Source organism: Taeniopygia guttata, chromosome 20, assembly GCF_048771995.1.
Source record: "Taeniopygia guttata chromosome 20, bTaeGut7.mat, whole genome shotgun sequence".
NCBI classification, from domain to species: domain Eukaryota; kingdom Metazoa; phylum Chordata; class Aves; order Passeriformes; family Estrildidae; genus Taeniopygia; species Taeniopygia guttata.
This window is the reverse complement of record NC_133045.1, coordinates 625,082-651,209: the sequence shown is the minus strand read 5'-3', so window position 1 is coordinate 651,209 and position 26,128 is coordinate 625,082. Positions and strand designations below refer to the sequence as shown.

General features: G+C 49.6%; 2 protein-coding genes across 24 annotated transcripts in view; one reads left to right on the top strand and one right to left on the bottom strand.

The window, feature by feature from the left end:
* The window catches only part of PHF20 (PHD finger protein 20), a 73,075-nt gene extending 68,813 nt beyond the window's left edge, over positions 1–4,262 (bottom strand). For 14 of the 23 annotated variants that reach the window (XR_012051558.1, XM_030288868.4, XM_072917024.1 and 11 more), the window contains exon 1: positions 4,127–4,262. The gene's annotated coding sequence lies outside the window, so the exon portion shown is untranslated. Of the gene's footprint in view, positions 1–462; positions 512–1,206; positions 1,288–3,221; positions 3,314–3,828; positions 4,085–4,126 lie in introns of those variants that run through there. The other 9 variants (XM_072917020.1, XM_072917022.1, XM_072917038.1 and 6 more) reach the window with 6 other exon arrangements.
* Positions 4,263–12,703: 8,441 nt separating this feature from the next.
* LOC140680381 (fibrous sheath-interacting protein 2-like) lies at positions 12,704–21,236 on the top strand. Its single transcript, XM_072917136.1, has 4 exons — positions 12,704–12,802; positions 15,034–15,157; positions 15,928–16,089; positions 17,653–21,236. The coding sequence occupies exons 1-4, from the start codon at positions 12,735–12,737 to the stop codon at positions 17,701–17,703; spliced, it is 405 nt and encodes a 134-aa protein (XP_072773237.1). The 5' UTR covers positions 12,704–12,734; the 3' UTR covers positions 17,704–21,236.
* Positions 21,237–26,128: the final 4,892 nt, after the last annotated feature.

Sequence of the window (26,128 nt, the reverse complement as noted above, 5' to 3'; positions counted from 1 at the left end):
ATGTGGATTGACAGGGGATTGCTTGTTACTTGAATTCCTATAGATTACCCCCAGCACAGCTGATTCTCTTGGGTAGTGGATACCTTTCTCTATGGTGGTCCACCTGCTTGCGCCCACTATTACATCATCCTTGAGAGAGTACCTTTCCCTCACACTTGACAGGAGTTGCCTCCAGAGGCTAAACATTTGTCCTCTTCCTAATCTCCCAGTCAATGCCTGCATTACAGGACAGGGATCCCAGTTACCTGGCTACATTACCACCTAGCACCACACCCATCAGCTGTGCTATCCCAGCTCTGAGGTTGCTCTGGGTGTTCCAGCAGCACAGTAAACACAGCGGGATGTTGAACCTAAGATTTTATCACCAAGCATCAAAATTAATTTTAGCTATCAGATGAAAAAATTATGACCAAAAATGCAAGGAGCAAATCGGGAAGCACAAAAATTATCTGGTTACAGTACCTGCAGCAGTAACTGGACTTGGGACTTTTGACTCCTAACAGAAATATACCTGTAAAAATATTCATTAAAAAAAGTCTGAAAAACATTTTTCACAGATAATTTGCAGCACCTGCAACACTGGCTACTGCAAATCCCAGAGGTCACTGCATTCATCCAGTCAGTATACAGTATTCTGACTCTTAAATTTGGCCCTCTGTTTCACTACTTCCTGCCTTGACAGAACCAAATCTACCCTACTTGTAGATAAAGAAGAGGATATTTTCAAGACATCCATATAAAGGGAAATCTTCCAAGTTATACTGCCATATTATGTCTTTATTTAATTCATTAAGTAGACAGATCATCTGTGCATATGTCACCCCGTACGAAGGATGCACCTTGCCTATTTGTTTTAAAATAAAAGGGTGCACTTCAAGGCTGCTTGCAGACCTGTCCCCCAGCTTAGAGATGAAAGGACAGCAGGAAAAACAAAACCACTGTGATTGCCTATTTCTGCAAGCCTGGTAGCAGCAAAAAAGACAGCTGCAGCATAGGGAAATGACTAATACAAACACATGGGGTCTTAGAGCAAAAAAAGCCATTAGCAAACTACAATATAGGGAAGAAGCAATTCCACCCTGGTGTACTCACAACCCCTGCTATGCCAGCACATGCTTTTAAGACTAACTAAACTTCTGACTCAAACCCTACCAATAGCACTGTCTTTGCACCACTGATGCACAGGTCTAGGCTAAGGATGCTCACCTTTGCATATGGAGCACAGAGGTGTGGAAGATAGTTTCCTTACTCAACAACACTGTGGAAGAAGAGGATATTCTCCAATTCCTTGGGAAAGAAGTACTGAATTTAAGCAGTAGAAAAGTGAGTAAATTCTGAAACTAGTATTTTAACATTAGCAACAAGATTGGGAAAGCTCTTTGGTGCTAACTTCATATTAAAAAACCCAAAACAACCAAACAAAACCAAATCAAACAACAAAAATCAAGCCCACAAAACAAAAAAGAAAACCCACACAATAAGCAATCACACTTCCTCTCTTTTCATTAATACAGGCTACCAAGCTAAAGACACGTTTTCCTTTCTAATCAATTTCCTTTTAACTAATTTTAAGAACTCAATTTCAGGTAGATTTATGAAAAAATAAGACAGACTGTAGCTGCCTACACTTAAATAAGGCTGGTTGAAAGTTCTCCAGTCCAGTAAAAAGACACACAGGCATGTCAACAAACTAACATGCCTCCAAAAGGAGTGCTTATATTCCAATATGCATTATTATCTGCAGCCAGTGACCACAGAAACAGCATACACCCATGCATGCGTAATCATTTAAGCCTGATGTTTGCAGTCACAAAAATACTGGAATGCCAGTAGTTCTGAAAGGTCTTTAGAAATATACAGGCCATGTAGCTATTGGTATTGGGACAGCAAGGACAAACCAAGAGATCCAAGCCACCATTTTTCGCCTGAAGAAAGTATTTTTCTGCAGGAAGTACAAGCAAAACAAACCTGTAGGCAAGCATAAGTATGAAGTATGAAGACAAGGAATTAATTGAAGCAAAAGAAAGGATGATTTACTCAGACATACAATGAGCTCATTAGCACTTCACAAGACTTCTCTGTATGATGCACCAGTCCAAAGGACTGTTCTTTTTACTTAAAAGGTAAATTACCCCACTGTATCCATGCAACTAGACAACTATCAAGAGTACAGTTTTAATACTGACAACAACTCCTTGTAGGACTGAGCAATAAATCCTTTCCCTGTCCCATGTACATTCTTTAGATCAGTTCACAATGCAAGTGTTCACATGTGGACAGGACAGTGACAGGCAGGCAGGAGAGCTAGTGTCAGCCTGTTGAATTACAGCTACATACAATACCTATCTTCTGCAGATGCAGTTATAAATAAAACATGCAGTTACAGAGAATTCATCATCCTCTACTATTAAATTAGGGGTTGTGTTCTCCTTTCTTGGCCAAGAGGGAGAATTTAAATCAATATTATTGCCTGGTCATGCAGGAACTATAGGGGCAAAAACAAGTAGTACAGAGAGCTTTGCCAATTAAAGGTAAGAATTAATTACATGCTTTTTACAATTCAGACAAGGTAGGACAGGTAGGAGCAATTAATACTCAGCCTCATTCCCAACTTGACCTTAAAATTATAGGCAGACAGATTTTACTCTCAGCCTGCTCAAGCAAAATTTTATTTCCATTGAGGAGACATCCACGAAGTTGTCAGCAAGAGCGTAAAGTACTGAACTATTCCACAAGCTGACTTAGCTCAAAAAACATGCATTCATCTAAGTCACGTTCCTTTATTACTATGAAAGTTTAGAAGTCACACAAAAATTAGAAGAGAGGATTACGCTATGATTGATCTTTGCTTAAGTCTTCTTGACTTCTTTTAGAAACTGGTTCTGCGAAAGGATCCTTACTCATTATAAGAAATTAAATGAACCCAGGACAAAAGCATTAGTTGCAGAGATGGTCCATTACTAACTGCTGTACAGACACTCGCAAAAGGTTAATTCAAGTCACTAAGATTGCTTTAGCATTTCGTTTAATTCCCTACTGCATACAACACAACAAAATTCTGTAGCCTAGTGACATTTATTTTACTTAACTTGGACTCATCAACTTTCAGATATCTCTCCTAACTCATTTTTAAGTATTTAGGGTAGAAACAGCCTGGGACCACAGAAACATCTCTGATTGTTAGTCAGTAAAGGACATAAAACAGTTTGTCAAAACTGTACCTGTTTAGATTAACTAAATCCGGAATGGCTACAGATCACCAACTGGTACAAAAATCCGTTTTTCTGGCAATAAGCCGTATCTGAACACAGACCTGCTAGGAAGAACACCACAGTGTCTCCTAACCGTACGCAATACACAGGTACGACGTGAGGCAGCTTTGGGTTTAGTGAAAATATCCACCGCAATTTCTGTTCGTTTAAAATGGTTTAAAGGAACAGAATGCAGCGCGGTAAAGAAATGCTCTACATCTGATGGGACAGAAAAGGAACAGAAGCCTCCAGCCGCCGGTATCATCTACGGAAGCCACGCGGAACATCTGGCAGGGCAAGTACCTGCTCTGCGCGGGTTTCCCACTCCCGGGTCACGCACAACCGCCCCGCCAGGCACCCCGGAATCCAGACCCGCCGGGCCCTGCACTTCCCGCTCCCCGCCGCACCCGGCCCGCCGGGCGCCGCTCCGGACCCGTCAAATCCCCGCCTCGGGCCCCGGCACTGCCCCCGCCCTGCGGCCCGTGCCCCGGCTCGGGCCCCGGTGCCGCCGCAAGGTCACTCGGCCGTCCCCGCCGGACGGGCCCGTGGCGACTGCGTTCGGCCCGCACAGACTCACCTGCCCGCGTAGCTCGGCGTGGGGGAGCCACGGACGGGGCAGCGGCCGAGGCCGGCCCGAGCCGCGGGCCTCAGTGCGCCGGGCCGCAGCGAGGCACGAGCGGCCCCGCTCGGCGCCGTCCGGGGCGGGAGGCGCCGTCCGGGGCGGGAGGCGCCGTCCGGCCCAGCCCGGCCCGGCCCTTTGTGCGCGAGGACGCGCCCGCCCGGCCTCCCTCCCCGCGTCTCCCCGCCGAGAAGCGGGCTCGCAGCTCGGGACTGGGCAGGCAGCCCGGCCTGCCTGGGCGCCGCCGCGCTCTTACCGAGGGATCTGTACGGGAAAAAGGGGTTCGAATGGAGCAACGCCGCCCAGGCCCGCGGCGCACCGAACCCCGCTGACCGACCGCAGACGCACAAAATGGCCGCCGCGATGCGGCGCCGCTGGGGGCGGGGCCGCGAGAACCCCGCCCACTCCGGCCAGAGGGCGAGCGCAGGGGGCGGGGCCGGGCGGCCCCGGCGTGGGACCCTGAGGGGAGCGGCCCGGGGCGGGCGGTGCTGCCAGGGGAGCTTGGCCCGCAGCGCGGGGAGCTCGGCTCGCAGCGGCGTGCTGCCACCGTGCTCTGCAGGGAGCCTGAGCGCTGCGGTGGCACGACAGTGAAATACTGGCGAGAGTTGGCGGCCTGACCCCTTGAGGCGGATGTCGGGATGCGGGCGCTCCTGCACACACTCGCCCGCGGCTGTCGCAGCCACCGCCGGCTAGGCTCGGTTCCCTCCACTGGTGCCCCATGTGCCGGGAAGTGGGTGGGTGCCTATCCGAGGGTGTCGTCACTGTCCCTCAGTCGTGTTCACCTTCTGGTACAGCCAGAAAACTGGGGCCTGCTGTGAGTAACAGAATTGTTCAGGGGTAAATTAATTTTGTGAAAAACAACTGTTCACTTTGAAAATTTAAAAGGTATATTAAACCTTAACAAGAATAAAACAAAAGGTCTACATAAGGAAAACTTCACAGCGCTGAGAGCAGCCCTCAAGGGTGCCACATGGCTGGTTCATCTTTAAGATGGATGCTCGGTCTTTTATACCCCTTGGGGGGGGGGGGGGGGGGGAGAGTTTGCATCAGCCAAACCTGGGCCCTCCCAAAGTCTGTCAGACAGCTTTTCTTTGCCGTTTGATGGTGGAGATTGCTTTCTTGTAACTGGTTGTAACTGGATTGGAGGTCAGGTGTTGCCATGGCGCATCCCCTAAGCAACAGGCTTTTCTATTCCCAGCTGCCTCATGGAAGGGGCAGATGTGCACGCCTTCTTTTTACCTGACCTAGACAACCCAGGCTGTCTGATGGCACCATTACAGAGGGGGGGAAAGGGAACTATGGGGAGAACAGAGGACATCTGTGAAAAACGCCAATCACTTGGTTTTTAAAATTTTTAAAGTTTAATAATAATAAAATGGTTACAAAAATAATACAATTAGAGTAATAAAGTTTAGAGTTAGGACAATTACAAGACAATAAAAAGTAAAGAATTACAGATGTCCAGATGCTCTCAGACACTAAGTCACAAAAAGCATGACTTGTGAACAAAGGAATCACCCTTAAAACAATACACTTGATGCATATTCATAAATCCTTCATGGTTATGCATCATTCTGTTTAAAACAAGAAACTCTTTCTGTTGTATGTCAGCTGTTTCCTTTAATCCTCATGATGTCTTGGAGTCTGAGCAAGGCCTGAAGAAATTAGTTTCTTCTGATAAGAAGCCATAAATTCCTCTCCTTTGGAAGATTTAGGTGTTCCTCGAAGCAACTATCTCATTCCTAAAAAAACTTCCCCCACATACATAGTCTCTATTTTAACATTATGTTGGAACCTAAAACTATATTTAACACACTACTCAAGAGAATTAATACAGCATAACTTTCTAACATTACACATATAATATTCATTGTAACATTTGCGAAAAGCTAATCATAAATATGCATTTTTCATGACATCTAAACTACAATAACATAACTATATTGCCGTGGTGTCTGCCCTGGAAATGCTTGCCCGGCTCAGCTGGACACCGAGGTCAGCACAGGCCACCTTCCCAAACCTTGGGACGTAAGGATGGCAGCTTTGGGTTCAGAATTCCTGAACCCCAGGGAGACCTTGGCGGTGACGACAAAGGCAAGGAGTTGTCTCATGCAGGGGTTTGTAATCCAACTTTATTTGGCAGCTCAGAAGAGCTACCTGGGTCGGAGGGTAAACAGCCTGCAAGAGCAGTGCGCAGCCTCTCACACAGGCTTGTAACAGTGGGTGGTAACCAGGGGATGACTGTACAGTGGGCCAATGAGATCAAACAGGGGTGTGGAAATCAGGGTGACATACATGAAGGAACACCAATGGGAAAGGAGGGTAGGAGAAGACCTGGCTGTCAGGCCTATCACTCGACATCCCGTGTGGAACTTTCCAGAAAGAAAGGAAGGGCTGCTGAGTGATGGATGGGTCCAGGGGCAGGGTCTTCAGAAGGGCTACATTTCAGGGTAGGAGGGAAAAGAGGATTGACATAGGGATGGGAGGAGGCGAGAGATGGCAGGACCACCTACATGGCGGTGCAGGACTAAACCACTTAACAAACTGAACAAACTCAATAACACAATGCAACACTATACATCATTAAAGCTTTTCTTAATATTCACACAATGGTCATTCCTTAATTGCGAGAGCAAATCATCTCATTATTCATCTATAACAATTTCATTTTCTTTTTTTGATAGTTTCATGCTGGATTAAAGCCCAAACCAGATTGACACAGAAGAACAAAAATCAATGTATGCTGTAATTCTTAATGTCAAATATTACAGTGGTTCACTGTGGGTGCATAAATTCTCCCTGGTTCAGGTAGGTTTCCTGGGATAATCCTTGAAATTTTGCTCAGAGGCCACAGACCAGCAGAGGGTTGCTGCCCATCAGGTTTTGTGATTGAAAGAGTAACTGCTGTGGCCAAGGTGTCCACATAGTGCCAGGTGCTTGTGGGCTTTGGAGGAAGACACAACATGGCCCAAGCGCTTTTCCCTTCTGTCTTCCTCCTCCTCCAGCTGTGGGAACTGCTGTTGCTACACAAATCTGGCTGCTTCTTTGACATTAGCCTCAGCCAAGTGTCACAAACATTGCAGGAGCCAGAGAGCACAAAGGATAGTTTAGAGTGTCCCCATCACTGTACAGCAGTAGTGCTTTTCTGACAGAGCCTGTGAACTATGTGCTGGGAATATGTGGAAGCAGAGTGGACTACTAAAAATACTGCAACAGGAAGAAAAAAAAGGTTGAAAATACAGTTTTCAGTCTGGATTTATATTTTAACCTGGAAATCTCAGAAGTGGTCTTAATAAGGCAGGTGTCTAGAAGAGAAAAAAAATTGCAGAAAGAATTGACATATATGTTTACTATAATTTGTGCCAATGTAATATTGTGGTATTTGGTCCATGAAAATATAATTTTATATGTGTAATATTTTGTTGTTGCAAGCACACACGCAAGCACCGAGAGCTACACCCTACCCACCACACCCCACACATATCTGTTACACCAAAAACCAAAGCCTCATTCACAATTTAATACTTGTGGCTCGCCTGGAGATGGGTCATTCCTCGGGGTGATACTGGAATGCCTAGGCGTTGATCATCCCAGTAACGACCCTATATTGGAATCACTGGAGTCCTCCAGGCTGATACATCTGAAAGCCACATTCCTGTAACTCCATCAAGGAAAATTGTCCACACCTGGACTTGGATTGTTCAACCTCAACAGAAAGAAAAGAAACTTTATGAACATGTGGGACTTTGAATAGGAAGAAAAGGCGGATTGCTGAAATCCTGGCCTCAGGTGGAAAATTTCCTATAAGAACTGCTTGGTCCAAGAGGGTGGTGTGGGTGTCCAGTGGAACCTCTGCCGAGAAGCGTCCTTCCTGTCACACACCCAGCGCCGATTCCAGGTTCGGCACTGTCCTTTTCCTTGTGGCTGGCTCAGAGAGAATTAGATATAAAATAAGATTTTTATTTTTCATTTTTAATTTGGCTGGATCAATTTGTATCTATGTTATGTGTAGAAAACATAATTCGCGCCATTCCTTGTATGAAATATGTAAAATTGGATACTTGTTAGATTATACTCGTTTGTATTAGAAGCCCCCCCCCCCCCCCCCCCCCGACCCTCGCAGGCAAAACCTGGTGTATGTTGAAACCCGATTTACACGTAAAAGGATGTGGCTCGGCCAGGAGATGGGCCATGTCTGGAAACATAAGGGATTCCCAGGTGCTGATCATCGTGTGAACGACCCGAGATGGATATCATGGAAATCCTTGGGCAGGTACATGTGAATGCAGTGTTCCCGTAAATTTCATCCAGGGATTCAACAACTCCAGACACTGAATTGTTCTTCCTCATCACCAAAAAAGAAAATCTCATCAACCTATGGACTCTGAATGGAAGAAAAGTCTGGCTGCCGAAATCTTGGCCTCAGGCGGAATTTTCCCTATAAAATACCACTTGTGCCAGGATGGAAGTGTGTGTGCAAAGGGGAAAACCTCTCCTGAGGCTGACTCCTTGTTGCACACCCAGCATCGATCCCGGGCTCGGCGCTGTTTTTTCCGTGGCTGGCTAGATAGAATTTGACTGCTAATAAAACTATTTTTATTTTTAATTTGGCTGAATAAATTTCCATTTATTAACAATCTTGGTGACCCCCGACATGATCCGGTTCGGGGGTATCCAGGGGGTTCCCTATCCTTGATCCAGGCAACACCCCACTGAGTCCAGCGGCTGGACAGGACAGAGGAACTCCTTGGAACCAACTGGATTCCCAAAAGCTGCCAAAGCCACATTAAGGAAAAAAAAAAACATAGAAAACACAGGTCCTGAGATCTCAGAATTTGGAACTAAATCTCCGAGGCTGCAGCAGCAATTCTTCACTCGTAAAATCGATGTGCATGAAGAATCCATGCGGGAAAAGGAGCCATAAATATTGCATGGTTGAGTGGGGTGTGAGTGGATGTATGTGTGAGACGTGACATAGTCACGGCGTGAGAGCAGGCCCCCAATAAACCGCAGTTCCACTAGCCCACCAGGGAGGTGGTCGGCTACAGGGGAAGCAAAAGAACTCGGGTATACTCAGAACACGCATACAACCTGAAACTCGGGGAGTTATGGGAATCCACCCACAGATGAGTCGGGGGAAGGAAGTTATGTTCTTGTGGACTCAAGAAATTGGTAAACCTCACCAACTCTGGGCTTGGGGAGCCCAGGAAAACAGGTAAGAAGAGAGCACACCCATCTTCCAGCTGAAAACCGCACAGTTCACTGTGCGGTTACTCGGTTGGCAAGGCTCGGTCAAAGACAGACTGATTTAGACACTTGGTAAGGCTCGGTTCGGGACAGGACCGAAGTATACATTTAGCACGCGGGCAACGGACTTTTTGGAACGACTTGCAGACACTGACTTGGAGAATATGGTAAGGAAAACTTTTAAATATGGGACAAAAGAACAGTAAGGTGCAGGGGGGACCTCAAGGGAAAAATTCTAAGCCAGGAAAGGGTAAACACCTGGAAGCAGGAAAAGGTAAGCATTCAAAAACAAGAAAGGGGAAAAAAGACGAATTCCCTGAGATTCCGAGGGAAAGCCCCCTGGGTTGGATGTTAGAACACTGGGAGGACTTATCTGTGAGACGGAAGAGGTTCAAATCAAAAATGATACACTATTGTGTAGAAGTGTGGGGAAATATGGAAATTGGAAAATACCAATACTGGCCTGTTTTTGGTACCTTTGAAAGTAAGCTCTGTCAAGCACTTTCGGATCACTTGTACGAGGAAGAGGAATGGGGCGATGAGGAATTGGACTATGCCAGGCTATGGGAATATGCCAGAGTGCAGCTGTTCCCTATTAATACCTCTGGCAGCAAGTTAAGCTCGGTCAAAACTTGGGAACCCCTAGAAAACCTGCCCCCCCCCCACAAGGTTCCCCCAGCTCAAGCATGGGTCCCGGCAGCACCCCCATCAGCGCCCCTGGCTCAGTCTGCATCGCCACCTAATGCACAAGTCCCTGATGCAGATGCTCTGGGACCTTCTCAGCCTCCCCTTTCCACACAACACAGGGACACATACACACACACATACCACACTGGGGAAAACGCATCTCCTCCTGCCAGTAGAACTCGGCGGAAAATGAGGAGAGAAAACACGGGAGATAGTGATGATGAAAGGTACAGGCCTAACCTATAGCCTTTAAGGGAGGTCCCAACTGCCCCCAGAGTCATCACGTTCATAAACGTTCCCATCAATATGGGGGATGTAAGGGCTTTCAAAAGGGAAATGGGAAAATTAATGGATGACCCGTTGGGGGTGGCAGAGAGGTTGGATGAATTTTTGGGAAATAGTATATATTCATATGATGATATCTTGGCTATATTAAGATCCTTGTTTAATGCTGAAGAACGAGATATGATAAGGCAGGCTGCCACAAAGGATTGGGAATTCAGGAACCCCCAGGGCGGGAGTGGGGCGGAAAAGTGGCCAGAACAAAGACCATCATGGAACCCTCAGATGGAGGCGGACCAAGCAAAAATGATTGGATTGAGAAACATGGTAATACAAGGTATTCGGGGAGCGGTCCCAAAGGCACAAAATATTAGCAAGGTGTTAGGGGAATGCCAGGGGAAGGATGAAACTCCTACTGAGTGGCTGGAGAGGCTCAGAAAAAGTCTTCAAATGTATTCTGGTACTGACCCTGAATCCCCTGTTGGGGGGGGTCCTTTTAGAAACAGAATTAGTTGCTAAATCATAGGAGGACAGTTGAAGAAAGTTACAGAAAATAGATAATTGGCAAGAAAAAAGTTTACAGAACTATTGACAGAAGCACAGAAGGTGTATATGAGAAGGGATGAGGAAAAACAAAAGACACAAGCCAGGGTGTTGGTGGCAACAGTAAGGGAAGCACAAGCACAAATGGCTGGAATGTCAGCTCTAGCCTGGAAGCCCCAGGGAAAGCTGGGATACACACAAAAGACAAACAAACAGGTAAGTGCCCCCGAATGTTTTTACTGTAAAAAGAAAGGACACCTCAAGAGGGACTGTAAGAAAATAATAAAAGATGAAATGGTCTTTCAAGAAGAATAGATATGTCAGGGGCTTTATAATTTGGGGTCATGGACATCTAGAGAGCCCTTGAGAAAATTAAAGGTTGGACCCCAAAAACAGGAGTTAGTCTTTTTAGTTGATTCAGGAGCGGAGAGAACCACAGTCGAATGACTGCCTCCTGGATGCATCAAAGGTAAGGATTTTATGACTGTGACTGGGGCAAAAGGGGAACCCTTTCAGGTCCCTGTCCTAAAAGATGTAGAAATAGAATCTGATAATAAAATATGTGTTGGGGATATTTTATTAGTAGAAGAAATGGAATACAATGTATTGGGGAGGGATTTAATGGTAATATTAGGAATAAGTATAATTGCAAAGGACTCACAACTCATGCTAAGTTTATACAACCTAACTACTGAGGATGAAAAGAAGATTGATTCCAGGGTCTGGCACACTCCAGGGGAAGCTGGAAAACTGGACATGGAACCAATTCAACATTGAAATTGAGAGGCCAGAAGACCCAATGAGGGTGAAACAGTATCCCAAACCTCTAGAGTGAAGGAAGGGATTGAAACCAATAATCGAGGATTTAATAAAAAAGGGCACCTTAGAGCCTTGCATGTCAAGACATAATCCACCTATCTTGGCAGTTCAAAAATCAGATGGTAATTATCGGTTGGTACAAGACTTAAGAGCAGTAAATCAAAGAACAAAAACTCTGTTTCCCACGGTCTCTAATCCATATACTTTGCTGAACAATGTGTCCCCAGATGACAAGTGGTATAGTGTGATCAACCTAAAAGATGCCTTCTGGACTTGTTATCTAGCTGAGGGAAGCCGTGATTATTTTGCCTTCCAATGGGAGGACCCGGACACACATAGTAAACAACAACTGAGGCGGACTTCCCTCCCTCAAGGGTTTGTAGACTCACCCAACCTTTTTGGTCAGGCCCTTGAAAAAGTGCTTAGCGAATTTGTGCCAGTCCCTGGGACCAAACTACTGCAATATGTAGATGACTCTAAGCTGGCTCTAAGGAGGAATAAGTAAGGACTGGAACTATAGCTTTGTTGAACTTCCTGGGAGGACGAGGGTTGAAAGTTTCAAAGTCTAAATTGCAATTCACTGAACCTGAAGTAAAATACTTGGGGCATTGGCTGACAAAAGGGAAAAAGAAACTGGACCCAGACTGGGTGTCAGGAATAATTGCATTGCCTCCCCCTAAGACAAAAAGAGAAGTCAGGCAATTGCTGGGGCTTTTGGGCTTTTGCAGACAATGGATCGAAGGGTACAGTGAAAAGGTAAGGTTTTTATATGACAAGCTTACCATGGATAGACTTAAGTGGACTGAAAGAGATGAAGAGAGTTACAGAGGATTAAAAGAAACCCTCATGGCAGCTCTGGTATTAAGTCTACCTGATGTAAAAAGGCCCTTTCAGCTCTTTGTGCATGCAAGTAATCACACTGCCCATGGAGTTCTAACTGAGGACTGGGCAGGGGCCAAGAGACCAGTCGGATATCTATCCAAAGTCCCGGATCCTGTCAGCAGGGGATGGCCCACCTGCTTACAAGCAATTCTGGCAGTGGCAATATTAGTAGAAGAAGCCAAAAAGGTAACATTCGGGCTTCATTAGCCATCTACTCCCCTCTTACAACGTAAGAAGCATTTTGCAGCAAAATGCTGACAAGTGGCTGACAGACGCCAGGCTTCTGAAATATGAAGCTATTCTAATCCATTCCCATGACCTGGAGCTAAAAATACCCCGGCAAAAAATTCTGCCAGTTCTTGTTTGGGGCAGTCCCAGGGGATTCCTCCCATGACTGTGCTGAGATGGTAGAATTACAGACCAAAATGCAACCAGATTTGGAAGAGGAAGAACTCGAGGAAGTAGAGAAATGGTTTGTGGACAGTTCTGCAAGGGTGGTGGAAGGCAAAAGAAAGTCAGGATATGCAGTCATAGATAAGAAGACGGGAGGGGTGGTAGAATCTGGGCCCCTGAGTGCAGGATGGTCGGCTCAGGCCTGTGAGCTGTATGCAGTATACAGGGCTTTGCTGGGTCTTGAAGGGAAAAAGGGGACAATTTTCACTGATTCCAAATATGCATTTGGGGTAGTGCATACCTTTGGAAAAATCTGGGAAGAAAGAGGTCTGCTAAATACATGGGGAAAGAGACTGATTCATGAAGAAATAATTAAACAGATCCTAAAAGCCATCAGAGGGCCAGAATCTATTGCCCTGCTTCATGTAAAAGGACACCAAACTGGAATGCAGTTCAGGACTCAGGGAAACAACTTAGCTGACAAAGAGGCAAAAAGTGCTGCTTTGTTAAAGGTAAGTACCCCAGAGGCTGAAAAAGGAGAAGCCCAGGAATTCCCCCTCCACCCCTCTGAGAAAGAGATAGAGGGTTATCAAGAGATCAGGACTTTTGGAAGAAGGTAAGTGGAAATTACCAGATGGGAGGGAATTGTTGTCAAAGGAATACACTAGGAAGATTTTGAAAAGATTACATCAACAAACACACTGGGGAGCCCGAGCTCTGGCAGAGCAATTCTTGAGATTCTTTGGCTGCAGAGCTATGTATGAATTGGCTAAACAGGAGGTGCAGGGGTGCATAATTTGCAAAAAAATAAATAGGGCAAATTCCCGAAAGTTAACAATGGGGAGTTGCCCAATAGCTTATCGGCCTTTTGAAAGGATCCAGGTAGATTTCACTGATCTACCCAAGGTCGGGAGATACAAATTCTTATTAGTCATAGTGGACAAACTAACCCACTGGGTGGAAGCTTTCCCAAGCTCCCAGGCTACAGCCCAAACAGTATCAAGAATCTTATTGGAAGAAATTATACCTCAATATGGGTTAGTAAGCTGCATTGGTTTGGACCAAGGAACACATTTCACAACAAAAATTATTAAACTATTTGCAGATGCTTTAGGCATTTGATGGGAATACCACATCCCGTGGCACCCCCAAAGCTCAGGGCAAGTTGAGAGAATGAATCAAACATTAAAAGCCCAATTAGCCAAATTGATGTTAGAAACAAAAATGTCATTGATAAAATGCCTCCTGTTGGCCTTATTAAATATAAGAACTATGCCTCATTCCGAAACGAGACTTTCACCTTTTGAAATGTTATATGGGATGCCTTATACCCATGCTATGCCTGTAGGACATCCGAGATTAGAGGACAGACAAATACAACCATACCTGGTAGCATTAAATAAGAATCTCCGAGAATTGTGAAAGCAGGGGGTGATCATGCAGCACAGCCAAGACGGGGTTGGAATTGAGAGCAGATGGGGACTGCAGACACCAGGGCAGGGGACATTGGGAAGGTGGCAGAAAGGTGTCTAGGCTGAATGGGAGCCTGACAAAAGAGGAGGAGAGGGCTTTCCCTCAGCCTGTAATTCTCTGTTGTTTCTCAGGATGTGAACCAGGATTTAGATGTTGCCAGGGATGGGCCAAATATCCAGTTTGCTGCAATTTCCCCAGCTGTGGCCATGAGAGGGAAGAAGGTCTAAAAAGGGAAGGGAGGAAAAGCAGCCCCCAAACTGGGCATTTTTGGTGTGACAATTCCTCCCATTCCTTCCTGTTGGTGAGGGAGCTTTGCCTCACAGAATGACAGGACAGAGGAGGGGGGGAAAGGCCTGTGGACAGCAGCTCTCACAGTTGAGTCAGCCAGAGCGGGGGTGGCCCACAGGGCTGTCCAAAGGGGCCTTCAGGCAGGCCAACCTCTCCCCCTAGGTGTGGTGGGCATTTTTCTTGCGACACAGTATCAGCACAGTGATGTGACAATGCAGTGATGTGACATCAGCATGATGGAACAATGCCCCATGGCTATATTTAGCCAGGAGACCAGCTGCTGTGTCTCTGGAGCAAGAGTCAGAGTGGTATCACAACACCATGAGAGGTCTTGGCAAGAGCTATGGAGCACCGTCTCACTGTTGGTGTCCTGAGGAAAGGCAGAGGCACTGCTGAGTGTACTGGGAATTAGGGGGGAGGGGACCACTGGGCCAATATAGAGGGCTCTGCTGGGGAGCCTGAGACATGGGGTGATGCTCTACGGCTTTGGGACTGCCATGCAGGAGGCTTATTGGGCAACACCTGAGTGTCTGTGTCTTCCCATCTCAGTACCAGAAGACCACATCTGGGAGAAAGAAATACGAGGAAAATGGACCCGGAACTGCTAAAACTCCCACTTGCAGTCAAGATCCCTGTGGCACCTGGATCCAAGCCTGTCTTCTGCAGGGGAAAGGTGGGTGAAAAGGTAATGGAAATAGAAAGGGGTAGAAAATCTCTCTTCTTTCATTGAGTCCCCACCATGCAAAGATTTCTTGTAGCTGCCTGTTCTACAGCAGGAGCTGCAGCCCTTCAACTGGACAGGACTAGGCAGGGAAAGCTCCAGGCTTCCTGGAATACAGAGGAGAAAGCACTTGTCCAGCTTCGCACTGGTTTTCTGGCACTGTGCATGTGTGTGGCTGGGCCCCTCCCTTCAGCAGGCAGCGGTGTGTGTCTGGGTGCCAGGGCAACTCATCCCTCCAGCTCATGCCACAATGTCAAGCCAGGCCCTGGGGCACCTATGAAGGAGATTCCAACCTTCTGCTTGCCTTCTTGGCACCTCTGGAAAGGCTTGGGCTTCCCTGCCTTGCACCTTCCCAAGGTAGAGATTTTGTGGAGGTGAAAGTAGCCAACACAGCCCTTGGGCCTGCCTAACCCAAGGAGAATGGTCTCATCCTCTCTCCACTGGCTGCATTTGAATCTTTGAAGGTTAATTTGTGGATGGGTCTGCCGTTCTTCCGGGTGGCCTAAAATACCTATTTGTTGGTGGGGTTGCTGTGGGGTTTGTCTTTTCTCCCCTAACCCATCACAGTCCACCCTGGCCCAGCCCAGGCCTGTAGTCTGTCTATGCAGGTCTCTGTGCCTACAGAAGGATGGAGAAGATCTTTAACTTTTCACAGGTACTATGTAGTACCTCTTTGCTGCACTCTCCTGCCCCCTTCATACTCTGGAAACTCACTCTTACAGCTCCACTGTCCACTTCCTTATTTCTCTCTGGATGATCCCTACTGCCACCACCTCAGCCCGGCATACAACTGCCTGCATGACCCCATCCTTCGGGAGTACCACAGAAGCAAGGATGTGCTGCGGTTGCTGAAGAAACAGGGCTTTGTCACCAGTGGCAACAAGGTAGGTTTGGACTTAAGGCTGATCAAGAACAGCCCTCTTCAAGCAGGGCTCCCACAGCCCTTGCTGCAGCCGCCTGCTGCTGCCAGAGGACAGAGGCGTGCGCTGGTGTCCCTGGGAGCAGAAGCAGCACCAACATTGGCCTGGCAAGCCCCAGGCCTGCCCTTCTCAGCCTGCCCCATGCTGCCTCTTCAGCCTGGTCTGGGGGGACATCAGTGTCCCCAACACCAGGGTATGAGTGGAGGGCTTGGGGGCAGCTCCTCTCCTGCTGGGGTCAGGCTGTTTTGGGGAAGGCCGACTGCATGGTTTGACAGTTTTTGGGGGATTCTGCTCTCGTCCCTCCACAAGTGATTTGCACTGTGCAGGAGTTCAACAAGTACAGGCAGTACCTGACCAGGACCAAGCTGCAGTCAGAGCAGATCTTAAGGCGGAGAGAGGTAGGCAAAGTGCTGTGTTCAGGGCCATGGGACTGTGCAAGGCTGTGCTGCTGGGCTGGGTGCTGTGGTGAGGAAAGGACTCCATGGCTGAAAGCTGAGCCAGCGCAGGGAACTGAGCTGGGCACGGGCAGCAGGGCCATGTGCAGGCACATCCCGTGCGGAGGGAAGCCCTTCTCTCCTGCCCTCGTGGCCTGGCCGAAGCAGAGTGCCAGCCTGAGCCTGCGGGAAGCCTCAGTACACAGGGGCCAAGCAACATGACCCACAACCTGGTGTCACCTTTCAGGAAGGGCTTCTGCCATCCTGGGCCAAATTAAAGCATGGCTCCAACCTGCCAGGAATTGCGAACATTTCCTGCCGGGGAAAACGGGGGCTGCAGCCTCAAAAGCCTTCTAGACTACCAAAGGGCCAAAAATCAGGGGGATGCAGAAAAGGGACAGCAGCTTTTAACAAGGGCCAAACTTACTCCACAGCTGAGCTGGGCCAGAAGGATGCCAGCACTGCTGCTGACTCCCAGAGGAAACCAGCTGGCACTGCCAATGGCCTGTTGGATGCTGTGTTTGAGCAACTAACTGCAGCAGAAGCCAAGAAGCTTGAAGAGCTGGTTGAGACTGTGGTGTACAGACTGTTGGAGATGTTGAGGATTCCTGGGAATCAGCATGTCAGCTTTTTACAGAGGGCTTCTTGGGGAATCAGAGAAAGACTTTTAGGCTGCATGAGAGTAGAATGTTCGGATACTTCTCTAGATCACTGTCAGAAAATGGAAGTGGTGGCAAAAGAGCTTGTGGCAACAGTGTTGGAGATCTTGGGGGACCGTCTGGCATCCAGCACATCCAAAGCTGCTGAGACAGGGTGTGGTAGATAGGGACAGGCGAACGGAAGATCTCGGGATGTGACGTAAAGAGAGACCTAACCCAGTAGTTTTCCACTCCCGACTAACCTAGAGACCCTACCAACCCCCCCGACGTAGCAAAGTCCCCCAAGACTATTTAAACCCATGAGATAAGATAATAAACGCTTTCGACCGTCCACCACATTGGTGTCAGCGTGTGTCGCTAGCCCGAGTAGCCCGGGCAAGGCCGGGCTGCCGTGCTGTCTTCTTGTAACCAGGTTGCCGTTGTCTTTCATAAAGGCAACATATCTGGCGTCGAAACCCGAGAAGAAGAGAAATTCGCTCGGGTAGCGGGAGTTCACCTGGACAAGGGCAGCGGCCGGAGTGGTCAGACCGTATCTTGGCGCAGGGAGACGTCCCAGGACCCGCGAGCGTCATGGACAGCATCGCCAGGCTCGTAAGTGTGATTTATAAGCAATGGGGTATCGAGTGTAAGCTCAAAGACTTTTATCTTGCCATAGCAAGGCTGCTTGAGCTTGGGGCGACTGAAAGCCCAGTGGATGCTATGCATCCGGGAATATGGGAAAAATGCACAGCCACGCTGGCCGAGGACACGAAAACCTCAGGCAGTGGCAAGAGCCTTAAGGCGTGGGGCAAAGTAGAAAAAGCCCCGCGCAGAGCAATAGAAGAGCAGGAGACATGGAGCGCGGCGCGTACGTGTTTATTAGTTAGACCCGGGCTCGGGGTGGGGGCAGGAGCGCAGACCGCCCCTAAAGACGATCCGCCCGGGAACAGGGATCCGGGGGGGCCCGGAGCGTCACCCCCCTCCCCGGGCCAGAGCCCAATCCCTGCCACGGAAACCCTCCGGAAAACCGCGGCTTCCCCGTCCGTCCCGCCGCCGCCGGTCCACGACCCGTTGCCGGAGGTGCAGCAGCGCGCGGAGCGCTTCTGGCAGGAGCTGGCAAGGGAAGCCAGAGTCGCAGAAACCGCGGCTCGGGAGGAAATCCGAACCACGCCGCCACCTTACCCCTTTGAAAATGGCTCTGGCCGCCAAGGGGAGGGGTGGGGCGCGGGTGGTCTCGGCGCGAAAACCCGGGAGGCGCGCGGTTTCAGGAATGCACGTGCGCGGGAGAAGGAGGAGGAGGGCGGCAGAGGGCACGGAGCCAATCGGCAGCCGCGCCTGACGCAGCTATCATTTAAGGGAGAGACCTCCCCCTGAAGGAGGCAGGGCAAGCCTGGGGGGCGGGAGCGGTGCCACCCCCGCGGGGAGGAGCGAGCTCGGAGCCGGACAAAAAGGCACCGAGCCCCGGAAATGCACCGGCATTCAACTTCTGACTCGGAGTCCGGCAGCAGCTCCACCGGCTCCTAAGAGCTGACGGGAGCTAGCTGGAACTCTGAGACGGAGGAAACAAAGCCAACGCGATTTAAGACAAAACCGAGTAAAGCTCTAAGCCGCACCGAAAAACAACTACAATACGAACCAACCCAGTTTACCAGCTGGGGAGAAATATACTGTTGGGGCTGCGGGAGAAAAAGGCATCTCATTAAAGAATGCGGGTCCCGGCCCCAGGGAAACAGGACAGGGAGGGGGCGTGCGGGCCGCACCCAGCCTCCTCCTGCCGGAAATACAAAGCGGCCCATCCATGCCAACCCCCAGTGGGGCGGGGAGCCCTTATACCTCATACCCCTGCCAGCGACACAATTGCAGAGTCCCGCAACACAGCCTGCGGTACCTTCGTACCCACTACCACTCCAGACAGCGCCTGTGCCGCAGGGTCAGCAGGGGACGCCCCAGAACGGGGCCCCTGGGTGGCCCTGGCCATGAAAATAGGGAAGGAGCCCCCGGGGGTGTGGGGGACATGCCGCCTCTATGGCAGTCAAGACCCCCACGTAATAGGGCTTCAGCTTTGAGCAGACACAGGAGCAGACTGCCCGATGTTTCCCCAAGCGCTGTGGCCCCGACACTGGCAATGCAAAAAAGTCCCTCCAGTGAACAGAGTGGGAGGGCCGTCCCGAGCTTGGAAAAGCACCCAATTTGTAGCTATAACGCTTCATATAAAAAAGAGGACAAAATCAGGTGGTGTCCACTCAGGTCAATCAAACCTGACCTTCAGAACAAAACTAATGAAAAGCTGTGAATTTTGTTTGCAGGACACGCTAGTAGACCGTCCCTGTGACGCATACACCCCTGCTCCAGAGGGAGATAACAAACCACCAAACCGCCAGACAAAACCCGAGAGTCCCACGGCGGTGAGACCCAGACATGCACAGTGTCTTTATGCGATTTTGCTGTTAGGGCTTGTGGCCGGGGGACAAGCCGACCCAGGCCAATACCCTCACCAGCCATTTAGGTGGGTCATGCAACATCTTTCAAGTGACAAGGTGTTCAAAGAGGTCACCACAGCGAACACCCCATCCTTCGTGTTCCACATAGACAACCTGTTTAGAAGCTACCTTTCTAACCCTAAACGAAACCAAACGGAACCTGACTAACTCCTGTTAGCTTTGCTATGATGTTAAACCCCCTTTCTACGAAGGCATTGCTTTAGATACCCCCTTCAGTTACTCCACAGCCAGTGCCCCCCACCAGTGCAGATGGGACACTCCCCGCAGAGGAATCACCCTGAATCAAATCACAGGACAGGGCAGATGTTTTGGCAATGCAACCTTAGCAAAGCAGAAAGGCAACTTCTGCACTAAAGTTGTCAAGCCCAACAGAAAAACCAATAAGTGGGTGGTCCCATCCACATCTGGGATGTGGGTTTGCCAGCGATCCGGACTGAGTCCTTGTGTGTTCCTTGCCAAATTTAATGACTCTATCGATTTCTGTGTCCAAGTTCTGATTGTTCCTAGGGTCCTGTACCACTCAGACGAAGAGATATACCACCTTCTCGAGGAACCTGACAGACTCCACAAAAGAGAAATAATCACAGGTATAACCATCGCAATGCTGCTCGGCCTGGGAGCAGCTGGCACAGCCACGGGTGTCTCAGCCATCGCAACCCAACAGCACGGACTCTCTCAGCTGCAAATGACCATCGACGAAGACCTGCAGAGGATTGAGAAATCCATCTCCTATCTAGAGAAATCAGTCTCTTCGCTCTCAGAAGTAGTTTTACAAAATAGGCGAGGACTGGACCTCTTGTTCATGCAACAAGGAGGACTGTGTGCAGCCTTGAAAGAGGAATGCTGCTTTTATGCAGATCATACGGGAGTTATTAAAGACTCCATGGCAGAACTCCGAAATAGACTGGCTCAGAGAAAGAGAGACAGGGAAACCCAACAGAGCTGGTTTGAATCCTGGTTCAATCAATCACCTTGGCTTGCCACTTTAATTTCCGCCCTGGTAGGTCCACTGGCAATACTGCTTTTAGCTATTACCATAGGACTGTGCCTACTGAACAAACTAGTCTTGTTTGTTCAGGCCCGTCTAGAAAGGGCAAACATTTTGTTCATAGGCCACCAACAAATGCTGTAAACCAAAAACTGCGAACACAGTCAGTCGCAAAAGCCTTCGAGACTCGCCTTGCGAAAATTACTCAGGTTTACCAAACCAACCTTTCCTTACCAAGTTACAAGTTTGTACCTCACTCCAGTGCCTATATCTACGACTACCTCATTTTATTTATGATAAGGGGAGGGGAGATGTGGTAGATAGGGACAGGCGAACAGAAGATCTCAGGATGTGATGTAAAGAGGGACCCTTCCCCCTTCTCCCTGCTTCACGTTATCTATTAACCCCAGAGCATGTAACCACACCTAACCCAGTAGTTTTCCACTCCCGACTAACCTAGAGACCCTACCAACCCCCCCGACGTAGCAAAGTCCCCCAAGACTATTTAAACCCATGAGATAAGGTAATAAACGCTTTCGACCGTCCACCACATTGGTGTCAGCGTGTTTTGCTAGCCCGAGTAGCCCGGGCGAGGCCGGGCTGCCGTGCTGTCTTCTTGTAACCAGGTTGCCGTTGTCTTTCATAAAGCCAACAACAGGGGTAGCAGTCAAGTGGGAGGAACTGCCTCTTTCTGGAAGAGCCACCCAAGCAGACAAATCCAAGGACACTGCAGACAGAGCACTTTCACAGACTTCCCTTGACACACTCACCACAGAAGTTGTTGAAAGTGTTCACTACACCTTGGAATCCTCTATAACTTCTCAGTTTGAACAAGACACTGGCTGTGAGTACACTGAAATCCTGGAGCTTCCTGAGGGTAATGTCTCCAACAGACAAGTGCAGTTGTCCCAGACACTTCAAAAGCAGGGCATGGAAGCAGGACAAGGATTTCCCAGAGCATCTGAACAGCAGAGCCTGAAAGCGATGTTACTTGCCCCTGCAGAAGGGGCTGGGGGTGCCAAAACCATGGAACCTGAGGATTGTGCAATGCTGAAGGAGAACTTGAAAAGAAAAATGAACCTAGAGTCAACAGCCTTAGCCAACACTTTGAATATAAAGACCATGTCAAATCGGATTGCTGACTCAGTACTAGAGCAGATCAGTCAATCTGGGCCTGCACCAGCCCCTGACAAAAAATTTCAGGGGCCTGTCGCAAACCACCCACATCCCAAGGCGGAATGGAGAGCTGTGCCACTGAGGACACTCTTCCTGCCATGGACCCATAGACTTCCCAACAGCCCATCCCTCCAGCCCAGGCCAGAGCACAGCACAGAGTGCCCAAAGCTCATCTGACGCAAGTGAGGTGTGTGACTGGAGAGCTGAAGAGCCCTCAGACAGTAAAAACAGACCACATCCTTGTGGTGGCAATAAAGAGTTTATTTCCAAGGCCTTGTTTGTGCTTTCTTCAAGCTAGACCATACCGTCTCTGGGCATTTTACCTAGTATAACCTGCCCTATCTTCCATTCTTCAACCTCTGTCATGCTGAGACCAAATTTTATGGGGAATTTGATGTAGGGTGTAGGATTTTTAATTTTCTCTTCTTCCCCCCCCCATCCCCCCTCCCCCCTCCCCCCGCGGTCCCTTGTCCCGACCCTGCGTTCCCTTATCACTCCCCCTCCCCCCGTGGTCCCTTGTCCCGACCCTGCGTTCCCTTATCACTCCCCCTCAACATGTGACCTGTCCCTGCCGCCCCCCTGCCCCCGCCTTTCCCATTGCGGTCCCTGGGGTTTCCCTGCTCCTGTCCCCTGCCTCCTGTCCCATTGGCCGCAGCTCAGGTTCCCCCCCGGCCCCAGCACGGGGTATAACCGAGCCCCGCTCGGTGCCCTGGAGTCTCATGAACACGCTTCCACAATAAACACGTGTTTGCACCTGAGCCCCGTGTCGCCATTTCATCTATTCCCGCGCTAGAACTGAGCCTCGCATAGCCAAAGGGGAAAAGCGGCCGCCGCCTCCTCTCCCCTCCTTGCCGTGCCCACAGGCGCCCGCCCGGAGCCGATCTCACACGGCAACAAATGGTAGCAGAGGATGGTTATTTCCATTGATTTGTGAAAGGGGGGAGAGAGAAAGGAACTCTGCTGCCGCAAGAGCTCTGCAGACACTAAGAGGAGTTGACGTGCCAGGCAGAAAATAAACCCGAAGCTCTGGGACCCTCTTCTGTCCTCGCCGGTGTGCTCTCTAACCCGCCCGGGAGCAGCCATGCTGCCGGGGCAGCCGGACTGCAGGGGCCGGGAGCCAGGTAGACTTACCCGAGGACAAAGAGGACAGTTTGGCAGTGGCTCAATGGACCGAGCTCAAAGAGTGGCCCATCAGGGGGACGGCATTTGAATGGGGACCAGAGGTTGACAGTGGCCGAACCCAAAGTTTCAGGGACGAACTCTGGTTAACGGGAACACCCAGGCTTCTGGGAGAGCCAAACTGCGAAAGAATACGTTCTCAGTTCAGCGCGATTTTCCACCACCGAGGAGAGAGATAGAGATTTCCCCGCCCAAGCCCAGAGGGTAAGTTGGGTCAGAGCAGGGAGGGACCCTGGCTGGGTCCAGAGGCAGCTGGGCTACATTTTTTCTTTTCTGCGTTTTAACCACCGTCCGCATCCAGACAGGGGCTGTAGGCTTGCATGTCCCTGGCGGCCGGGAGGCTTTTTCTTTTCCGAGGAGGATGCAACCTCGCTCGGTCTTTTTGGGGTAACTCATACTAGAAAGCTCCTTCTCTTTCTCGGAAAGCTGCCTTTTCTACCCTCTCCTCCCTGTTCTGGGCTATGGGGGCAGAGGGGGTCGAAAGGACACCAATGGGACAGAATTGTAAATGGCGACACGTCAGCTATGGGAGAATTGTTAACATCCTAAGAGAGGCCCTTCACATCCACACATTTCATCAGCTTCCAGCCGCATTGGGCCCCTCTCCTGTAGATTTTCCCCTCAGCTTCTGCGAAGCCCCCCCTTCCCTTTTCCCTACAGACTTCCCCAAACCTTCCCCCTTGGGGATGGCAGCGGCCGAGCCGCCCCAAGCGCCCTGCCGGACACTGTTATCCTCCCTTAGGGGTGGCATATGCCGTGCCTTCCTGGGCGAGATGCAGTGTACCCGGCACCCCCTCCCAAGATGGCGCTGGCCACGCTACAGGGACCCCATTTTCCTGCCTTGACCCTTCTCTTCCGCCCACATTTTCCCGCCAGCCCCACCCCTCCCCCAATGGCCCTGCACCATCCTGCAGCGAGCCAGCCCCTAATGGGGGGTAGGTGAGGTTGGATTAATCCCTCAGTTCTTCTTCTGGCCCCCCCTCTGATGGGAGGGATTGCCGGAGGGGCCCCTCCATTAGAGGACCTCCCTTTGTAAGAGAGCTTTCCCCTTTGCTGTGGGGGGGGGGGGGGCCTTTTAAGGGAGTGGAGTTGGAAACCTGGACCAGAACTCCACTGTTTTCCTTCCCCTGAAAGAGTGGCACCCAGGTTCACCCTTTATCCCATCTCCTAAATGTACCTTGCCCAAAGTTCCCTTATTATTTCAATACAAGTCTTCCCCATTGCTTGTGATAATTTGGAAATAACTTCTTGGATTGAGTTATATTTTATAGAAGGAAAGATCATCCTCTCTAATTACTGCCCACAATGCTATGCCAACTTCGCAATCAAATTGGAGAAACCACATCGCTGTTCGCTGTCTGCTTCTGCTCTGCTAGAACTTGAAAACCACAAGCATTGCATCATGAATCCTGCTTTCATCCTTGATACAGAATGTGTTTATGATAATTTTGTACCCTTTATCTTAAATTGTAATGTGGAAAAGATTTTTGCCCCATTCATTGTAACTATGACTGGTGTATCACTTTCTGATGTCTCTCGAATTTGTAACGTTGCTAGTTTGTTTTTACCTCAGAACTCCCTTTCCTTTATGTAAATTCAAAAAAGTGAGCTGTAGGATTTTTAATTTTCTCTTCTTCCCCCCCCCATCCCCCCTGCCCCCTTCCCACGCGTTACCCCTTTGTCCTGCGTCCCCTTCTCACTCCCCCTCCCCCCGCGGTCCCTTGTCCCGACCCTGCATTCCCTTATCACTCCCCCTCACCATGTGGTCCGGTCCCTGTCCCCCGCCCCCCCACCTTTCCCATTGCGGTCCCTGGGGTTTCCCTGCTCCTGTCCCCTGCCTCCTGTCCCATTGGCCGCGGCTCAGGTTCCCCCCCGGCCCCAGCATGGGGTATAACCGAGCCCTGCTCGGTGCCCTGGAGTCTCGTGAACACGCTTCCACAATAAACACGTGTTTGCACCCTGTCGCCATTTCGTCTGTTCCCGCGCTAGAACTGAGCCTCGCAGAGCCGAAGGGGAAAAGCGGCCGCCGCCTCCTCTCCCCTCCTCGCCGTGGCAACAGTAGGGAGGCAAGGAGTAGCAAGCATTTTTGTCTTGTTGAGCAAGCTTTGCTGTTGAGCAAATGGAAGGATCAGTTTGGATCTTTTCTGCTTTCTCTGTGAAAGAGTTCAGGTGTCACCTATAAAGTCTTTATTTATGATCAGCATGAGCAGAGTTGTGCACTCCACAGGATTCACTGGCAGATTGAGCAGATTTGGCCCATGGAGACAGTGCCAAGCCAGGGCTGTGTGGAGCAGGGCTCTGGCTCTGGTACACCCATGGACTATCTGCGGGACACCCACCAAAAATGAGATGAGAAAAGATGAATTAGCTGCTGAGGTTGCTGCTTTTAGAGCTCCTGTTGTCCTACACCATTTGTCAGCCATGGTGAATGGTGGCAAGAACTGGTTGTGGGTGTAATTGGCTGGGGAAACCAGCTCAGGCATTCATCATCCCATGACAAGGGAACAGGAAAGAGCATGGGTGTTCTGAGTGAGGTGGACCACATAGTGACTACAGGTAGCCATGCAGGAAAGCTTTTGGGATATATGGAGTCACTCATCAGCTCAACTATTCCTTCCAAAGCAGGGGACACTGGCTGAGGACTCTGTCCAGGTCACAAAGATTTGAACCTGCATCTCCTGCCCCAGCCTCTGCCTGGACCTTCCTCTGTCTCGCCATGTAAACTATCCATTTTGTCTGAAGTGCTTAGTATTTACTGGTACCATAAAGAGAGCTTGTGTCTGAGAACTGGAGAACTCTGCTGTCAGGGCTGGATGCTGGCAGGAATTGAGGCCTGAAGCCATGAAGGTGTTACTGCAGGAGTGAGCCTGAGTCTTGGAGCCTGAGCTGAAGCATTTGGCTTGTGGCCTTTTCTGATTTGGCAAAAATCAGCTCATTTCACAGAAAAGCTTTGGGGAACACTCAGAAATTGGGCCGCAGACATCCCCCTAGGAAAGGGCTGTGTGAGGTTACAATGTTCCTGGTCTTCTTTCTGCGCTCCATTGTCCTACAACTCGCCTACAATGCTTCTGCCAACCAGAGTGGTGG